The 19,430-nt window shown below is 36.3% G+C and overlaps 1 protein-coding gene across 5 annotated transcripts in view; it reads left to right on the forward strand.

The window, feature by feature from the left end:
- The window catches only part of MIB1 (MIB E3 ubiquitin protein ligase 1), a 78,404-nt gene that overhangs the window by 13,277 nt on the left and 45,697 nt on the right, over positions 1–19,430 (forward strand). For all 5 annotated transcript variants that reach the window (XM_041477762.1, XM_041477763.1, XM_041477764.1 and 2 more), the window contains exons 4-11: positions 1,177–1,281; positions 8,398–8,464; positions 9,259–9,463; positions 10,994–11,177; positions 11,522–11,666; positions 12,800–12,933; positions 13,948–14,055; positions 17,782–17,979. In XM_041477762.1, coding sequence (XP_041333696.1) covers positions 1,177–1,281; positions 8,398–8,464; positions 9,259–9,463; positions 10,994–11,177; positions 11,522–11,666; positions 12,800–12,933; positions 13,948–14,055; positions 17,782–17,979 — 1,146 coding nt within the window. The remainder of the gene's footprint in view (positions 1–1,176; positions 1,282–8,397; positions 8,465–9,258; positions 9,464–10,993; positions 11,178–11,521; positions 11,667–12,799; positions 12,934–13,947; positions 14,056–17,781; positions 17,980–19,430) is intronic.

Below are 19,430 nucleotides of genomic sequence, written 5' to 3' on the forward strand. Positions count from 1 at the left end.
GTTACTAATCATAACATTTGTTTATTTTACTTTTACAACTCCCATTTACTTTGAGAACTAATGAAGGTTTGTTATAAATATGAACATACAACAGGCAGCGTAAAATACGTTATGACTTTTATCACCAAATTTGAGAATTGGATGCCCTGATATCTTGGTGACCTGGTGTTTTTTGTTGAATTTATTTTTAATACACTTAAATAGCATTTAAAGGAGAGTGAAAAGTTCCTGACTATGATATTTAGCCTATTTTATGTTCTTGTTTAGTTTATTTTGTATCCTAGACTTTTGTGGAAGCCTCAGGACTTTTGGAGATTTCATTTTGAAATTTACTGAAAGGAAATAGTAAGCTTAAATCTCTTAAAGCAAGGGATATTTAAATGCAGTTTTTTTCATGTCTCTTATTTACCCCTTCCCATGTCAAGGTACATTGAAATCTCTGAAACTTTGCAAAATAAGAGTCTTATCCTGTACAGTCTGCTTTGTGTACTAAGTTTGTATTAGAGAGATTGTTTACTTGTGTGTCTGAAAATATATATAAATGCATATAAATGTTTTTAAATGTGGAAAGGTAGGTAGTAGGTAGCAGAAACATTGTTTAAATAAATATAAATAAGAGTGAAAGTAAATTCTGTAAGCTGATTTTTTTTTTCCATTTTTTAAATAATGGAAGTGTTTTCAGAATTTGGTGCATGGCCTCCTGATGTCAGAAATGTCAGGGAAAGGCATTTTCACTCTCCTTTTGTACTGTTGTTAGACATACTGGCTCTGGAAATAAAACTCTTAACATAGTGCACAGCCACCAGGCTAATGCAAGTTAAACCAGGTGTATTGAAGCAATTAGAATAGTTTTCATCCTGTTTTTCTTAGTTAAATGCTGCTACTAGTAAGAACATATCAGTGCAGTTCAGATTTTGTTCTCTGCTTGTGTAGTTAGATAACCTCCAAATATACAAGAGAAAAATAGGCCTACAAAGTATATATTCAGACTGCTGTCTTAACACACCCAGGGAACACTTGCATCAAGCAGAAAACAGCTTCAGAACAAATTTTAACAAGCTTAGTCAAACTACAATATCATTAATTGTTTTGAAGAGATGAGTAAATTTTTAAGTTCAAATTGTGCTTCTGAGTCTTTTCTCTAGAAACGATTTTCTTATTTTCACAACTGAATAGGTAACTGAAATCCAAGATTGGAGTGCCTCGAGTCCACATAGCGCAGCATATGTTCTTTGGGACAATGGTGCTAAAAACCTTTACAGAGTTGGCTTCGAGGGCATGGTAAGTGTAAAAGAACACAAAGGGTAAAATGCATGATGGGGGAAGGGCAGTAAGAATAACTTGTGCTTTATGGTCCTGCTTTTGTAATATGCTTTGTCAGTTTGCATGCTGGTAGGCAGGTCATTGTGAATCCAGCTGTAAGGGTCATGCATATGTATTAGTAAGAAAGTCTGATCTGGGAATTTATTAAATGTGGATAACTACAACTTAAGAGCTGCTTTCTGCCTCAGTAAATATTTGCATCACACACATTTATCTTTCTCTGCTACTGTTGTGTTTAGATTAAAATTCAGAAAAGAGCTGCAAGCATAGTTAAAAACTTTTTTAAAAAAACCCTGTTCTTCAACTTCTGAACTCTTCAGTTGACTTCAAATTTTGGTGTGATTAGTGCAAGATTTGCAGTTTTTTAATTACTGTCAATACTTGGAATGCTATTGAGAGCAATTTTATTTTTGCAAATGGAAAAGTGTTGAATTAAATTATGACCTTAATTTGCTTTAGTGGTAAATTTTTCTGTTTCCTTTTGAAGCTTCTCCAGCAGCTTCAGCTTTAGAGAGAAAATGGGTCAGACTTTAGCCTAAGTGCCTTCTGTTGCTGGGTTTTCTTATCCTAATGTGGGTCAAGGAAAGGTTACTTTGATTATCAGCTGCTTAAAACATCTTAATTAGCATTTTCTGTGCATGATTTTTGTTTGATTGTGAAGGGGGAAACCATGTTAATTTAACATTGAAGTGTCATCTTGTCAGATGTGTAACAGTAATAAAATGTTAAACAATGACCAGTTACTTTTTGAATGTAAACTATTTGACCTTTTAGCCTCAATTACAGTTAATTTTTATACTTAAAATGAAAATAAATACCACTTTTGCAAACACATATTTTAGTCTTGTATTTTAAAAGAGTAAACTAATTTAGTGTAGGTCAGCTTTTCTGATGCTTTAAGATCGTAGGGGTAAAATATGAGTCAGTATTAAATTATGTGCCTCATGGTGTCCCCCAGTTCTAAAGAAAATTCTCTATATACTGGCAAAAATGAATGTGTGTTGTATTTTGTAGTATAATGTTACATCAATGTTTGGTGTCTTCTCTCTTGTGATACATGGAAAGGTAATAGTTACAAAATCTAGATGGAATGAGATACACATCAACTGATTTTTTTGTTGTTGTGGTTGTTATGACTTCAGTTGCTATGTTAAAATTTTTGGGCTACATAGTAAAAGTGCTGTGGAATCATTGAAGATTCCTTCTGGTCTCATGAAAAAAGTACATTTGAGATAAGTTATATTCTGCTTTGAAATAGTTATTCCATTAATAAAATAACAATATTATTTTTAAATCAACTACACTGTGTTTCCAAACTTTTGCCACCTTTGAAAGTGTTAAATATTTCTAGAGAACTCCATTAAGTACTGCAGCTGTAAATTTGAAGGGGTGATGGTGGCCCTTCATACAAGTTTTGTAAAAATATAAATATTTGGTGAATTAAAAAAAAAAAAAAAAGCTTGTTAAACTGTGTGTGAGACTACATATATAGATATTGTTTTTAGGGTTCTAGAGAAACAAATATGTACATGTTGATGTACAGAAAGGATAATTGGTGGCTGTGTAAGTAGCGCTTTCCTGACTGTAATCCATTCCTACACTAATTTTATCTTTGGTGTTTTCAAAAAATGCAGTTTTCAGTTCAGACAGAATGGATTCTTGGATATCTGTGAGAGTCATTTGAATGTAATGCTTGATTTTATAACTGATTAATGATTTATTAAGTGTGCAATTCATTATTATTGTTTACTACTATTTATGTGCCGTTATATAAAGCTGAGCCTGTCAGAAAGTTCACATAAAGTTGGGACAAACTTGTTTTGGTACTTGGAAGTTGGTTTAAAAGGTCCAGTGAATGTGGAATCAACAATACTCAAGAGTGTGTAGCCATATAAATACAGCTGGGAAGAGACCCTGACTTGCAAATGGGTAACACTTGACTCATGCTAATGGAGCTGATTAAAGAAACACAGCTCATTATTGTAAGTCAGTGTTGTTGTTTGATAGCTTATAGGCTGCATCTGGTCCTCAAAATTAATCTATTTGGCCTGCCAGCTTTGGAGAGATGAGGTTTGGCTGGTTGGGCAGCAGGTGCTGACTGAAAACATGCATTTATTTCTGGTCAGATACTTGGAGGTTTTATTTGTGTTTCCTGTGTTTACATATGAAACTGATGAGAAGTGCATCTTGCCTCTGTTTTTTTTTTGTTGTTGTTGTTGTTTTTTTGTGAAGTCTGACATTTAAGTCTGGGGGTTTCTGTTGCTACAGGCCACAAATTCCTGGATTGAAGTCTGTGTTTATGATGTATTAGGTCAGATAAAATGCTTGCTACGTCCTCAGTAAGAATGAGCTATGGTTGGCTTGTATGGTTCATTATGCTACTGACATTTCTTACTTATATATATTCAGAGTCCTGAGCCAAACTGAGCTGTCAACCAAATAACCTGCTTTGGGCATTTTTTAATTTCTAACAATGTGTGGACATAGCCTTTTGCAACAAAGAGAGGTCATATGGAATTAAAAAGTTAGTGGGAAGGTTGTGATTTTGCTTTTGGGACTTGTGGCTGGATTTTATTTCTTTGTATCATGTGAGCTGAGGGTGTAAAGCTGGTGACTTCCCTTGGTTTTCAGTGGAAAACAGTACCAACTACAGGTGTGTCCTAAATCAATTTCATCATTTAGGAATCTGTTTCTTTCGGAACTTCTTTTCTCTGTACCACTTGCCTTGTTCTGCTGCGATTAGCCTCCCCTAGTTTCTCATTTTGGAGAATTGTGCTTTACTCTGAAACAAGTAGCTGTAATTATCATCCATCATTGTCACAGTGATATGTAACCCATCTGTTTTGGTGTACTTTTTTCCACAAATTCCAAATAGTGAGTGCATAAGGGAAGTTGAGATTTCCTGCCTCTAGGTGATGGATAATTAGTGTCTGTTCATCAACTTTTATTTGGATTACCCATGAAGTTATAATCCTCTAGAGAATTTTCAAATTTCTTGTTACCGCTTCCTTTTTTAAATAAAAGCAAGGTAAATATCTCAGTATACTAGGTATTGTATGTGAGTGTTACAAAATATATGCCTTCCACTGTAGTTAAAACTGTCAGATCTGTAATGTCAGTCAGATCTTCAGTTCTCTGGTCATTTATCTTGAGTGTTTATTTGCATTTGTCAGCAGACTTTGTTTTGCTTCTTTTTGATGTAGTCACATTTCTCCTGTAGTCTCAATCAAGTCAAGTTTTCAATCTTTGTATTGTGAAGAAAAATATTTCCACTAAGCAGAAATGTATTTTCTAATAATTTTCCAATTTTATTTATAGTATTAACTGACAAGGAAAACTATATTCCTTTTTTAAAAAAAAAAATTACACACGCAAAGCTTTTATAAGTGCCTATAATAAATAGTAAGATTACAAGCCATTCACCCAGTGTTTGCCTGAGGTCTGGGTTCCTCTGTAAGAAACTGTTATTACTGTTTCTGTGCTTCACACCTTTTTGTTATTTCAATCTCTTTCTCTACCATCTTCTACCTTCTCTATTTATTGCTTCTCTTTTCCTAGCTTCTCAAAACTGAGAAAGATTTGAGCATTTCTTATAAACATTTAACTAAAACACACAGATTTATCTAGTCTCTTGTTGCCTTAATCTGGTGACAAAGCAGCATGCACTGAACTTTTTTCCATTTGCCTCCAAAGGGCTGATTTCCTTGCCAAAAGCTGTTGTGAGTTTAAAGACTTAAAGTGACCTTTACTGTGTGTATCTAGTGCTACCTTGAACAAATGCAGCTATGGCACTCTTCCTGCTGGTGTATCTGTAAGATCAGTATTAATTTCTCCCCTCATATTTGCTGCTGATGTTAGATGCTGCATCAGTGTATCTGGATCAAACATTTGTCGTCTTCTCAGCAGCACAGCTCGTTTTCTTACCAAGTCTGTAGATCCTCCCTCCCTGATATTGATGGATGGCATTCCATATTGATTGGAATAACTTAGAAGTTATTTCTGTAGTCAGCTGCTCCTTCAGCTTTGTTTTCCTCCTCAAGGTTAGGGATAATGATGCTTTTATACCATCTGGCAGCACTGCTGACTTTGCTCTACATTTTCTCTTTCTCTGAAGTTTTATGAAGATGAAATTGTTGCTGTTTATTTCCGTTGGTATAATTGGATGGTATGTCAAAGTACATTTACTATATTTCCTATTTGACTGGGCAAGTTGTGATTTCTATGTAATGCAATCACATACTGCTGGAATGCAGATTTTTTGGGAGTTCAAGTGTGGGTGCTATAAGAGCAGAGTTCTCCATTGTAGGCAAAGACCATTATTACCCATTGCTCATGTGCATCAGCTGTTACTACTGACCTGCAAATTGTGCAGTGCAATGTCTGATTTGCATGCTTTTCCTTGAGTTCTGATTGATTGCCTGCTTAACTGGGCTTTCTGTCTCTAATTGTACACAAATTCTACAAGATCTATAGCTCATTTTTCTGTTTCCTGACAGAATCCTACTTGGGGTTTATCAAATGATTTCTCCATCAAGTCATTGTAGAAAAGCTGATTTGTTCATCTCCACCATGTATTTACACTACACACAGCCTCACAGTTGTTACTTCTTTTTCTGGTGGTGTCACTGTGAGTCTAAAACTTGTATTCTAACGTCCCTTGTTTTGGTACTTTTCCCCTTTACACTTGTATGTGTCATCTCCAAACAATCTGCTATTTTGATTGATTTTGAAGTCTCAGGGTGACTCATAACTTTTAGAAATCCCAGTGTGGTTCTCTGGAGTGCAAAGACTGGTGCATCCAGGCTCCATCCGTTTGCGGTTTTGTTCCATGTGCACTAGGGGGGCCTCTTGCCATGCAGTCCTCAGAGTAGGGTGACCAGGAGCTTACAATCATCCCTGATTTTTTACTTAAGTGGTAGAAAGAAAATTGTAGTTGCTTACCCAGCTTTTGTGGCACTGAAATATAACTAAGAGCAGTTTTCTGTCTTAAAACTGCAGAATCTTGTTTGGGTTTGATTATATTTTAAGGCATTTGCAGGCCTTTATCATGGTGATAGTACTTTTCTTAGTAGCGCTGTTTGCCACGTTGCCAAGGGCACTCTGCTATTATACAGGATATAAGTATTTTGTGCTACCTTAATATCTGTCAGTGTCATTTCTTTATGTGTTTTGGGTCCTCCATTATTTTGTTGAAGGCTTCTGGGAGAGAAGAAGAAAAGACATGTTCCCTTGCTTTTCTGCTATAGTTAGATCATACTCTTGTTTTATTCTTTAGCAATATAACATTGACTACATCATGTAAGAGAAAGAAAGACAGACAGTCGTGAAGCTGAGGTTGGACACCAATCTACCACTTCGTCTTTCAACCAAACATATCATTATACTCCAGAAATAACTGTGTGCAGGTCACAGTGCAGGCAGGATAAAATACAAGTGCAGGTTTCTGAGTTTTGGTTTGTTTGTTTTTTGGTTTTTTTTCTATAAAATTTAGGGTAGCATAACAGGCTTCCTAGTAATGTCGGTTGCAAAATAGTAATTAGTCTTTTAATGAACATTTTGTTTCTTCGGCTAGGTTTTAGCCATCAGCCTGCTCAGTGCATTACACTTCCTGTAACACAAGCAATCTTTCACCCTGATTTTGCTTGGCAGGGAGGAGAGCCTTTGGACTCTCCTGTGCTCTATTCTTAGTGTTCTGAAGAATGTGACAGCAGCTCTTGCATGTGCACCCCTCCTTGTCTCCTTCACAGACAGCTGCTTGTTGCCTGACACGGAGGGTTTGTATTCAGTGGTTGAGAGGCAGTGCTCCGGGGGACATTCACTCTCCCTCGTTCCGGGGAATGAATGAGTTTGCCATCTGGGACGGGCCGCGCAGCCCCTTCCCCTTTGTCTGCGGCCGAGCTAAACCCAGCACCTGCCCACCGGGTGGCAGCATCCTGCCGCAGGCCTGCTGCTGCTGTGCTCAGCAAGCTTTCTCTGCTTTCTCAGGGGATTTGAAGAGCGGCTAAAATCTCATTGTTTTCCTCTGGCTGTCTTCATCATTTTTCCAAAGTGACGGTACATTCTTCATAGACCGGGATATACACTGAATTTTGTATTGTTTCTGCTTACCAGTTGCCAAGGGTGGCATTGTGCTCATGAGAGCCTTGATGATTTGGAAGAGTTCAGAGTTTTCATTTTAATCTTTTTGCAGGAGGACAGTCTGTCAGTAAATCTCTGGCAGGGGTAAAAGAATTGTTCAAGTATGTTTAGTTGTGGTTAATTATATCATTACTACCACCTGTCCCCTACTTCCTCCCCCATGGCATAGAATATTCTGACACATTTTGCAGTTTCTGATGTCCTTGCCAACTTATTTTCCACATAAAAATGCCCTTTGTTTAGTGAGAATTATTTCATAAGGAACAATGGCAGATGATAGCTATTTGGAATTAAGCATTACACATAAAGGAAAGGAGAATTATAGAAAATCCGCTGGCTTTATGCATAGGAGTTGGTTGCCACACTTGAAGGTTCTTTCTGATAATATGAAATAGTATTATGAAGGATGAGCTTTAAAACTTTTCTCTTTAAAAATGACATGTTTAGCTCGGTGTAGTATTTTGTTGGCTTTTTTGAAGTAATACTCTTTTGCATATTCTTAATTAAGAAATTTTCATTTTACAGTATCTGAGTGGCAAGTTTTCTTCCAAGTTAAACATGTATCTGTCAAAAAGTGTTGGGAAGAGTGGGCAGCACTGGCAGGCATTAAATGATGTTTCCTTGCTTGTGTTCACAGAATTCTTTTTTAAAAGGAAAAATAACTAAATAGAACAATGCAAAGGTGCTTTGTGTTAATTCCTGTCTTTGAACTAAAAATTTCTCATCCTTTATAGCCTCTTATATATATAAAGGTTATTAAAGTCTTGAGAATGTCAAGGCTGATAAATTGAAAGTATTTGAGATTATGTGCATTATGGGACATGTTTTTTGTACACATCATTTTCAGCCTTTCTTAATTAAATATTTCAGTTCTAGTTTCACTGACCTGGAGACTCGGTCACTGAGGACTAAAGTTTTCTCAATCTCTCTCCGTAGTCTGACCTAAAATGTGTTCAAGATGCAAAAGGAGGCTCTTTTTACAGAGACCATTGTCCTGTGTTAGGTAAGCTGAAGTAAATTCATGTTGATTTGTATTAATTATATTCACTCTGGATTTCCCTTTCCTTACTAAATGTCATCCAAAAGTACTGTCCTTACTAGTGAAATGTAAATAGTAACATTTCTATGTACTTATGATAAATTATCATGCTTTTCTAAATTGTATTTGGTATCAGTGTGCCAAGGGGATGGCAAGGGAGCTTTTAAGTGTTCATTAAGTTATAAATTGTGTTGTGTGTCCTGTGCAGTGTATTTCTGAAAAGCCAAACATAGCTGTTCATTCTTACAGAACTGGCTTAAATACCAAGAGATGTAATAAATCTAACTCCTTGCACAAAAGCACTGTTGTTTTATTGACACCAGAGCTTTTATGTGTCCAGATGTCTAACACCATATGATAGCTTTTAAGATCTCAGTTAGAGCCCATAGTGGAACTTGTCACAAATATTTAGCATTTGCCAGTGTCACTGCTATTTGCCTTGAAAACTCAACCAGAAACACACAGTTCTGTTGCCAGAGGTTCCAGAGATTTTTTTTTACGTGTTGGCCGCTATGGTTGCAGAGATGTTGGTGTGGAGTCATCATCCCTGAAAGTGTTGAAAACATGTCGATAGGGGCTTGGAACAGGGTTCAGTGGTGAACATGGTGGTGGTGCTTGGTTGGTGGTTGGACTTGAAAATCTCCAAGGTCTTTTCCAACCTTAACAATTCTCTGGGTCTCAGAAATTGACTTCAGTTCTTCAAATTGCTTGGAAAATTAGTATGGTGATGTAAACTTTTTTTTCTTACTCCCTGTCAGGTGAGCAAAATGGTAACAGAAACCCTGGTGGGCTGCAAATAGGTGACCTTGTGAACATTGACCTTGACTTGGAAATTGTGCAGTCTTTGCAGCATGGTCATGGAGGATGGACTGATGGCATGTTTGAAACTTTAACAACAACTGGAACTGTTTGTGGCATCGATGAGGACCATGACATTGTAGTACAATATCCAAGTGGCAACAGGTTTGTTCTATAGCCTTGATCATTGCTTCTCACGAACTTCTCTTGCCTTCAGTGATTGTGATTACTTGGTGCCAGAAGCTTTCTCTTCTCATTTTGTGTCTGTTGAGGTTTCCTTCTAGATGTGTAATGAGGACTTCTCTTTGAGGATGCTTTAGTAGGAAAAGGAATTTTGCTGTGCCTCTCACCAGTGAAAATTTATATTCAAAATAAGAAATTACATTCTAGACTATCTTATTTGCAAAATGCAGTGTTTTAAGCAGTAGCTTTCTTTTTAATGAAAAACTATCCCATTGTTTCAAGAGGCAAGGTAATAGCAAGTTTGCAAAATGCAGTGTTTTAAGCAGTAGCTTTCTTTTTAATGAAAAACTATCTATCCCATGGTTTCAAGAGGCAAGGTAATAGCAATTCATTGTGGGTTTTCAGGAAAGTAGTTTAAGAGGACATGTGACAAATTTCGGGGGGATCGTGTCTAAACTAGAGTCACCTTGGCATGGTCCATAGCTAGCCTTTTATTATTCCAAGGAATCTTAATTTATGTAAATACAGACCAAGAATAGGAGGTATTGGGGAAGCCAAAACCACTCCTTGCAAGCAATTTAGGTTTGAATTTTGCTTAGCTGCATCCATGTTAACAAGACTCAAACCCAGCTGTACAGTGAGGTTTGAATCTAATATGGCCACATGGTTTTCTGTTCTCTTGCTCTCAAGTATTGGGCTTATCTTTAAAAAGTAGCAGGTGAATGCAATTTCATTTCAGTTGTATATGGAGTTTGACCTGTTCAGTTTGTCCAGAAAGAATTAACAGTGTACTGTTCATTCAGAATATCCCTCAAGATATTGTTTGCTAGTATTGCTAAGTAATGCAGAACAAAGCTGTTTTCCCATCTTAAGGGATGCAAGGCTTTTCTTCTGGAAGTCATGTCAGCAGAGTCAGTGACAGGAGCTGCTCTGTCCTCTGGTCTCCTCCTTGACTAAACAGTGTAATGCCTCTAAATCAATAAAATTTAAACTACAAATAAGATAGTTTGAAAATTGAGGTATATCTGGGACATCCATTTAATTGAAAAGTATTGTTATAACTTAATGTTGCATCTTTTGACCTGGAGGGAAGGGCCAAAATTCTGTGTTCTTATGTTGTTTCCTGACACTTCAATCCTTGTGAGACAGCTTGGGTCTGCTGCTTTTCAACCAGTTATTTTCTATCCCTGGTAAAATAAAGCAACAGTATAGCTACTTTCAGGACTTCTACATTGCTGTCAGCTTGCTTCCCCTTAGGCATGATATTTCTTAATTGCCTTTACAAATATATATCTCTGAAGCTTATCCTTGAAATTAGTTCATGATCCACAATTAACAAATTAATGAGGCAAGTTTATGGACAAAAAATGGATAACAGCAAATATAGTATCTATTGTATCCAGTCGCAGAAAGTTTGTAGGCATACAAGCAGAAGCTTACCCAACAGATAATTTTTAAACATATATTTTGCTTTGTGTATTTAATATTTACTTTAAACAATTAATTGTTTAGGTGGACATTCAATCCAGCTGTTCTCACCAAGGCCAACGTTGTCCGAAGTGGAGATGCTGCTCAAGGTGCAGAAGGAGGAACCTCTCAATTCCAAGTGGGTGACCTTGTTCAAGTATGTTACGACCTGGAGAGAATCAAACTTCTCCAGAGAGGTCACGGAGAGTGGGCCGAGGCAATGCTTCCAGTGAGTAGCTGTGTGTTTGCATTCATAGAATGGTCAAGCTTGTACAGTATTTCTAGTAATGTACCTGTACATTATTGGTATGTACCTGTATTATTGGTATTGTACCTGTACAGTATTGGTAATGTGCCTGGAGGCTGCAGCAGTCTAGAAGGCATTTTCTTTTAAGTTTTCATCAAACGCAGTGTAATACTTGATCAGGTGCAGCAATCTGCTTACCTAGTGAAACCTATATAAAAGTAGTAGTGATTGTGCTGTTAAACAGTGGACTTCATAAAATTTATATCATATTAAAAGATTTAGAAATCTGAATGTTTTATTTACATTTGATGTTTTCTTTGATTCAGACCTTAGGTAAAGTTGGTCGGGTTCAGCAGATCTATTCAGACAGTGACTTAAAGGTAGAGGTTTGTGGGACATCTTGGACCTATAATCCAGCAGCTGTCTCGAAGGTGGCATCAGCAGGATCTGCTATAAGTAATGCATCTGGTGGTAAGTCTGAAGAATAACTAGTAATATTGTCATATGTATAGCAAGTAATTGTGTTAATTAAAACATTGTTATTAGATATTAATACGTTGTTTGTAGGTAAGGTTAATAATAGCCTTGGAATTTGGGTAATTGAAGTTTTATATAAGAAAGATAGGAAAAAAGCTTGCAGTCAATATGGAGATGTTATATTGATCAGATGCTTCTGTTTAGTCACAGTGCGGGTGTGTCTTTGGAGGTCTGCTCTAAGGATTTCAAAACAGTTGGAAGGGATATCAGATGGAAATAGGGCCTAAGGCATGGAGAGAGTGTCACTGGCAGTAACAAGAAACCTCCTTGTTTGATAGGTGGTTTAAGGTAGCAGGCACAGGTGAGGGGTCTGTGGCAGGTGGTTATTTATTATAATTCAGGATATTTATTTCTTTAAAATTTCTGTTTTAAAATTTAGTCAGACATCCTGTGACTAATTACAGTAGCATTTTTTTGGTGTCTATGTAATCACACCAGTTTTGTTGAACATGCTGTCATTTATATCATAACAAGGCAGAAAGACTGTCCAGCATGTTTTGTGTTCTGTTGGCAGTTTTCAATTGAAACTAGAATTTTTCCTTTTTTTAGTCACAACTAGTTATTCTTTCCTCTTCACATATTTGCTTTAATGCCAAGAAAACTTTCTGCATAGTTTTCTAGATTTTTTCCTAAGGAGGCATAGATGCCATGAGTTTTCTCAATAAAGAATCGAGTACAGTGGCCATAAAACTATCTAGAAGAGTAATACAACTTAGTGTTTCAAATCACAGAAGACAGCCTGTACCTGATGTTAGAAAGTCTGTAACAGTAATACACAAGTTCATGTTTTTACCTTGCTCTATCCTTTTGTATTTTGCAGAAGAAAAGCTATTTATGGTTCAATCATCTTTGTTTTGAAGTGGCTAATGTGGCAGTCTCCACTGTCTAAAGGGTACTAGGGTGCAGCTCTTATTTCAAACTCAGTCATTTTACAGCTGCTATTTTATGGTAGTTTGTGTATTACTATGTACATGGCCTTAGAAACAAAACAAATGTAGCTGTGGTTTTTTTCTGTTCTTGTGTAATTAGAATTGTAATCTTAGTTGTCCTTTGGTTAACAATTACAGAGAGATTGTCTCAGCTATTGAAAAAATTATTTGAAACCCAGGAGTCTGGAGATCTCAATGAAGAATTGGTTAAAGCTGCTGCCAATGGAGATGTTGCTAAAGTGGAAGACTTGCTAAAGAGGCCAGATGTAGATGTGAGTGTTCTGTTTTGGGAGTATCTCTTTTTGGGGGCCCTCTAGTATTAAAGGAAGTGCAGCTGTTCTGAATATTCCTTGCCAGTTGGTAGTGTGTCTTCTTAGAAGTAATACAGCTAGTTCCAGTGCCTCTTCCTCCATTTGTTGTCCTGTAAAATGTGTGTGGGCTGTGTGAACACAGAGATGTACATACTTTATTGCTGGACAGATTTTGTAGTCTTTTGTCTGCTATGAATTAAGATACTTCTCAACCTCTGCCAGAGTTGGTGCAGAGAACCAAACATTCACAATTACTGAAGGGTCTTCAAATTCTTTTTTCAAGGAGGATGGAGGAAGGAGGGTAGATTTTTCAGGATGCTTTTGCTGCTATTGTGAGTTTGTTTTGTTTTATTAACTCACAAGGTAGATCATCTAATGTGTTCTCTGTGACGTTTCTTTTACCAACTTGTCTAATACTGAAAAGTCTAAAAGAAAGTGCTTGATAATTATAGAAGTTAATTTAGGGAACATGTTTTGAAGTTAGTCTTTTTCACTGCAGCAGTAGTAATGCTTGCAGATTAGAGTCTGAACTTCTTTGGTTCTGAGCACTGATTTTTAACTTAAGATTTTACAAAACATGTGTTTTTGTTCAGACTCTCTCCTGTTATTACCGTAAATTTGGCAAGGAAGTTACATGTACCATTGAGCAGAGGACAGGTATAAATCTGAGACTTGTTCTCAAAAATGTTTCCTTTACAGGAGTCACCCAAAGATGAATGTTTTTAATTCATGTATCATTAATGTCTTCTAATGTTTGTTGAAAATCTATTTCTTCCTCTTTCCTTCAGTCTAGCTAATATAGAAATGAAATAGAGAAAACCTAGGTCATCTATATATGCTAAGAAGGCATCTTAAAATAGTTCATTTGATTCTGCGTTGTGTGCTGTTGCTTGAAGTTTTTTACTGCTAAACAGCCTCACAGGTGTGTGCAGGTGTGTGTGTCTTGAAACTCACCTGCAAGTGTTGGCATTCCAGGTGAATGGGCAATGTGCTGGACACACAGCTATGCAAGCTGCAAGCCAGAACGGCCACGTTGACATTTTGAAGTTGCTTCTGAAACAGAACGTGGATGTAGAAGCAGAGGTAACCTAAAAATTTCAAAATATGCTTTTTGTGTTCTTAAACTTTGTTACATGCACAACAATTCTACTAGACTTGCCTTCTTTTTAAATGCCAAAGTGAAAAACTGCTTTTATTACTGTGACTGTGTACCCAAATTAGACTCTTACTAACAATATTATAAAGGGCCAATATCTAATTCTTTAACACTTCTTGTTAAATGAAATATAACAACTAACATGATAGAGCTATGTAAGCCAGTATGCAATGAAGCCCCTTCTTTCTTTCCTTTGGTTTCATTTCAAAGTAGAATGCAATGGGAACTCTGCCTGTGACATTGAGGGGGAAAAAGATGTTTTTTAGATACTGCATCTCCAACTTCAGATGCTTGCTATACTTTTTATATGTACAAAGTTCAGTTAGGAGAAATATTTCATTTCTTAACTAAAACAAGCAGAAGGTAATAGCAGTATCTTTGGGTAGAAACTGGCAGCTCTGTGTCTTTTTCAGTGCCTTTTTGTTAAACCTCACTAAAAATGGAAGTTTGGGTTTAGATTTAAACCTCTTGTTTAGGTGTTTTAGAATAATTGTTCTTGACAGTTGTCAGTCAGCATACTGTGATATTTGCATTTTGAATTGTTTTTTACTCAATTATTTGCACAGAATGCACTGCTACTGCAACCATGTCTCATTTTGCACAAGGCAAGAGGCCCAAGAAGCATCTGTCAAATTTGATTTATTAAGAATAAAAACTGAAGACCAGCGAGATGCTGAGAAATTAATTATGCACCCAGTTGTTGTTTGCATAACAGAAAAATAATTTCATATGCTTGGGCACCTAGCATTATATTGTATTTGATGTACAGAAGTTATAGAATGCTAAAACATTAATGAGGCAATGTTCTTGGAATTAAAATTATTTTATATTTACAGATACACTATTAATTTATAAAGGTTTCATGCTGGCTTAGATGGATGCAATATATACTTGCTGTGATCTGATTTCTGTGAAATAACTTCATGTTAGAAGTAGTGCTTTCACTGTAGTACAAAGTAAATACTGTTAAAATCAGGCTGAACTGCTTTTCGTCTGTACTGTGATGTTCAGAGCTGCCATGTTAATCTGGTGGACTGAAGGGAGCATTGAAGAGGTAGGTAGAAGCACTAGTTAAACATTTTGAAGACAATACACCTGGTAATCTGATAACACTAGAATTGTGAAGAGTTTAATATTTGCTCAGGCTTCAGAAGCACCATTACACTAGCATAAAAAATTGTCAGGGATTTTACTCGACTTTTAAAGCCATCTTCACATAACTGTGTTGCTGAAGTGAGGATGGTTTTCCCACTTGATTGTATAATTGCCTTGGTTATTAAAATATTAACAATTTCCATAATATCATTAGATTTGTAATTATATCTTTCAAACTTTAAAAATGTAAGCAGTTTATCAATTTTTGTATATATACATATATATAATGTTTATAAACGTGATTGTTCATAAAATACAAAGGTCAGCAGAGCCATCCCATTAAGCAGAGAGCAGAAATGTAGTCCATTTACTTCACTGTTCTGGGCTGAGGCATGGAAGCAAGCAATGGATGAAAATCCTTACTTTCCTGGCTTTGTAGCTGATTTGGATATTTTTGCACTTAGTCATTACTTCAGAGTATATACATTCATGATGACATTTTCTGGGAATATCCTCATTGTTGTCTCCTGTCTTTTTCTCTGATGTCTTAATGTAGAGTACAAGTGGCCTCTGTTTAGTCAGAGAACAGTTGATTATTGGCATAGCTCAAAAACCCTGTAGATATTGCATAGTAAGAATATGTAACAATCTAGGCGGAAGACATTAATGGTTGTCAGTTATTATATTAACAGTATTATATTATACTGTTGGCATGTATAGAAATGTAGTGCTTTTAATATTTAGATTTATATCTAAATGTAAATGTAAGTCTTAAGGACAGATTATTTACTAGCTGCTAGCTTTTTCTAGATGAATTATTGCTATTGGGTAGGATTTAGTTTCTGAGATGATTTGTTTTGATGCTGAGCTAAAAAAAGGCCTGTGTGATCTTGGACCTCTGCTCATTAGAGTAGGAATTCTGTAAATTAAGACTTAATAAAATTAGGCGATTGTGTCTTAAAGTTGAAATATGGTAGAACTAAAACATTCAGTAATTATATGGGGTTTTCTCCATAAATATCTTGGTGTACTTTTCAGACTGCAAATATGAAAAGACAAATTACCATGCCTCTGTGAAACCAAGTACTCTGTAAATACAAGTCTTCTAGCAGTTTAGGACTACTGCCACACTCTTAATTAGGTTTGCCTCATAGTGATCCTTATAACCAGATGAAAAATATAGAGAAGGTCCCCTTTCTGATCCTTTCTCCTTTCCAAATGGGCAAGTTTTGGCTTCTTTTGACTGTTGGTTCATGTTAGATGAGCCAGAGAAGGAATCCTGCAATCTGAGAAGGTAATTTGGTAGCATGAGTTGATTTGGAAGGAATAAAAGTATCTTTCCAAAAAGCTGTTTAAGCTGCTATGCTGACTATCTTGAAAACCATATCCATTTTTTCAAAAAAAGATACATTTGATAATTAGGGGAGAAGTCTTCTTCCACCATTTTGAATGCTGTAACTAGTCTCATTGTGCAAATACAGTTTGTGCGAAGAGCTATTAATTTTTGCATAGGTTTAAACTATTTTAGAGATATGCGATACATAATAAAAAATACTTTAGAAGGATGTTGCTCAAAAAGCAAATTGATGAGAAACCTAAGCTAACTCAGGAGAGGCAGTGAGCCCTTGATCAGTCATGATTTTACTTTACAATTTTCAGTGTTTCTCTGTTTTCAAAACTGAATCATACAGATGTATGGTTACATTAAACTATGCAGAAATACCCAGCTAGAAACTAGCTTATGAAAATTATTTCATCCTGTAAACTTCCATTTTACTTCTATCTTTTGTATGCTGTCACTAATGCTGAAATCACTTGATTGATATTTTAACATATTCCATGTTGTACAGTCAACTTCTATGAATGTTAAAATAGCCTAAACTGACAAATTTGACTTTCACATTTTAATTCTCAATTTGTGTGAAACTGGAACAAACTGAATCAGAGTTTTAACACTGTGAATCATCAACACAGAATCAAAACTTCTAGTTAATGTCAGTATCAGTCACAAATTTCCTTTGGAAAAGGTTTATTAAGTGAAAACTAAGACACATAATAAATTCTCATAAATACTAACCTAATTATATGAACAAGAAAATACTCATGTCTTGCACTGTGATTTGGAATCTGTAACGCTTCCCAGGTTACAGGAACAACTACCCTGGGGATATTAAGTGTAATACTGTTTGGGCATTGGATTTCATCTGTGGGGTTTTTGGTTCTTTTGTTTTGGATATATTCTTGACAGTGGTTGTTTTGTAGTAGGAACCCAAATGAAGCCATTTGAGTTTGATGAACAAACCACACAAAGATTCAGGGCAAGAGTTATATGCTGTAGAATATCATATGTTGTAGAGCATGTGTGTTTATATATGAAGTGATTCTTCATCCTCTGTTGCTGCAGTTTGAGAAATTATTTAATTAGGTGCTTTAACGGTGTTGTGGTAGTCTTGTTTTTCTCATTGCATCAAATATGGACAGTTGTTAGTTGAAGTAATCTTGTTTAAATGCAAAGGAAATGTGAAATATACCAGGTTAAATGACTGTTTCCACTTTAGGACAAGGATGGAGACAGGGCTGTCCATCATGCCGCCTTCGGTGACGAGGGTGCTGTGATTGAGGTTTTGCACCGAGGCAGCGCGGATCTGAATGCTCGCAACAAGCGCAGGCAGACTCCACTCCACATTGCTGTCAACAAAGGTCATCTGCAAGTTGTCAAGACTTTACTGGACTTTGGCTGCCACCCCAGTCTTCAGGTAAAGTAAATTTTAATGTAGGGTCACTTTTCAGCTACTGAATTGTGTGATTTGCTGCATGTAGGTGATAGAAAAATTATGGTAAGTGGGACTGAAAGGAGCAGAGATTGTAATGTTGTCTGTCTCAACCTTTACCCAACCATGTGATCAACTGTAACAAAAATGCTGTTAAGTCTGTTTTTCTTGGCAGCTAGATAGACACCTGGTTTATTCTATAGTTGATGCTAATTGGTATTTTCACAGTCTGTAGTTATTTCTAATTGTTAACTTTCCTTCCTGTTTAATTACTCCTATATCGAACGCACAACTCTGTGCTCCTGCAAGCTACAGTTTAGCAGGCCGACGATACTGTGGAATGTTTTGTTGAAAGAAGCCTTTTATTTTTTCCCCAAAATAGATTTATCATTGATAGAACTATCTAGTCCAATTCACTTTCAAATATTCAGCTTTTTATCTAGAAAGTGCTCATGTGTAGGATCTCAAGTACTGTAATTTCATAGGGAATTTCATCTGTAATGAAGGTGATGGAAGCATTGGCATAAGTGCAATGTCCTGTTTAGAAGGTAAAGTGGAAATATGCTTTCAGATAAGCAGATATCCACACTGCTGAAGGCAGCTACACGAACTGTTTTAGGAAATCAAATGGGAATGGTAAATTTGAAGGGATTGGCATCAGAAAAAGTTGTAGTGGCCTGGGCAAATCAAGATATGCAGTAACAAGCCATTGCCTCCTTGCTTTGCCATGTCAGTAATGAGGTTTTTTTGAGGCTGTATATCCACATAAAAGAAATGGGCAAACACTTTTTTGAAATTAATTAGCATAGTGATTGTTTATTTATCTCCTTCTACGGGACTCTTAAGGTTCTCTCTTGATCTTGCTGAGCTTGAGCTGTTATATCCATCCAGATCCTGTTTAGTGTTTGTTGAACAGTAGGTATAAAAAGGAGCCTGATATGCTGAGACCAGTGAAGGGTGATTGTAAGTCACATAGGAGCTATGGGTAGCCAAAGTGGATTTGCCCGAGTTTAAATTACAGAATTTTGTTTCAGTTGAAAAAGTCAGTAGAATGGTGCAAGGATGCTCCATCTGGAAAATGTAATTGGCCATTGAAAAAAAAAATGAACTTTCAGATTCAGCATGTGTGCTGAGGAACTGTCATGTGCAAATGTGAGTAGGTGATTGATTTTGTCAATGAAAGCACAGGGGAGTAAGACTGAGGCATGACTGGGATTTAACTGGCCAGCGCCCTACTACTGTGGCCACTTCACTGTGTAAACAGAAACATATGTTAGTTTGTAAACAGGAAATATGATCATTTAGACCAAATAAAAGCTACATGAATTAGTTCTGGCAAATTGGTTCACACTGGTTCAAGTGCCATATTCTGGCACTTTTTGTTTGGCAGGTTTTGATTCTCACTGTAAAGATCTGTTTTCGTACTAGTGTATTGC

Source organism: Pyrgilauda ruficollis, unplaced genomic scaffold, assembly GCF_017590135.1.
Source record: "Pyrgilauda ruficollis isolate IOZ18807 unplaced genomic scaffold, ASM1759013v1 scaffold41, whole genome shotgun sequence".
Taxonomy (NCBI): domain Eukaryota; kingdom Metazoa; phylum Chordata; class Aves; order Passeriformes; family Passeridae; genus Pyrgilauda; species Pyrgilauda ruficollis.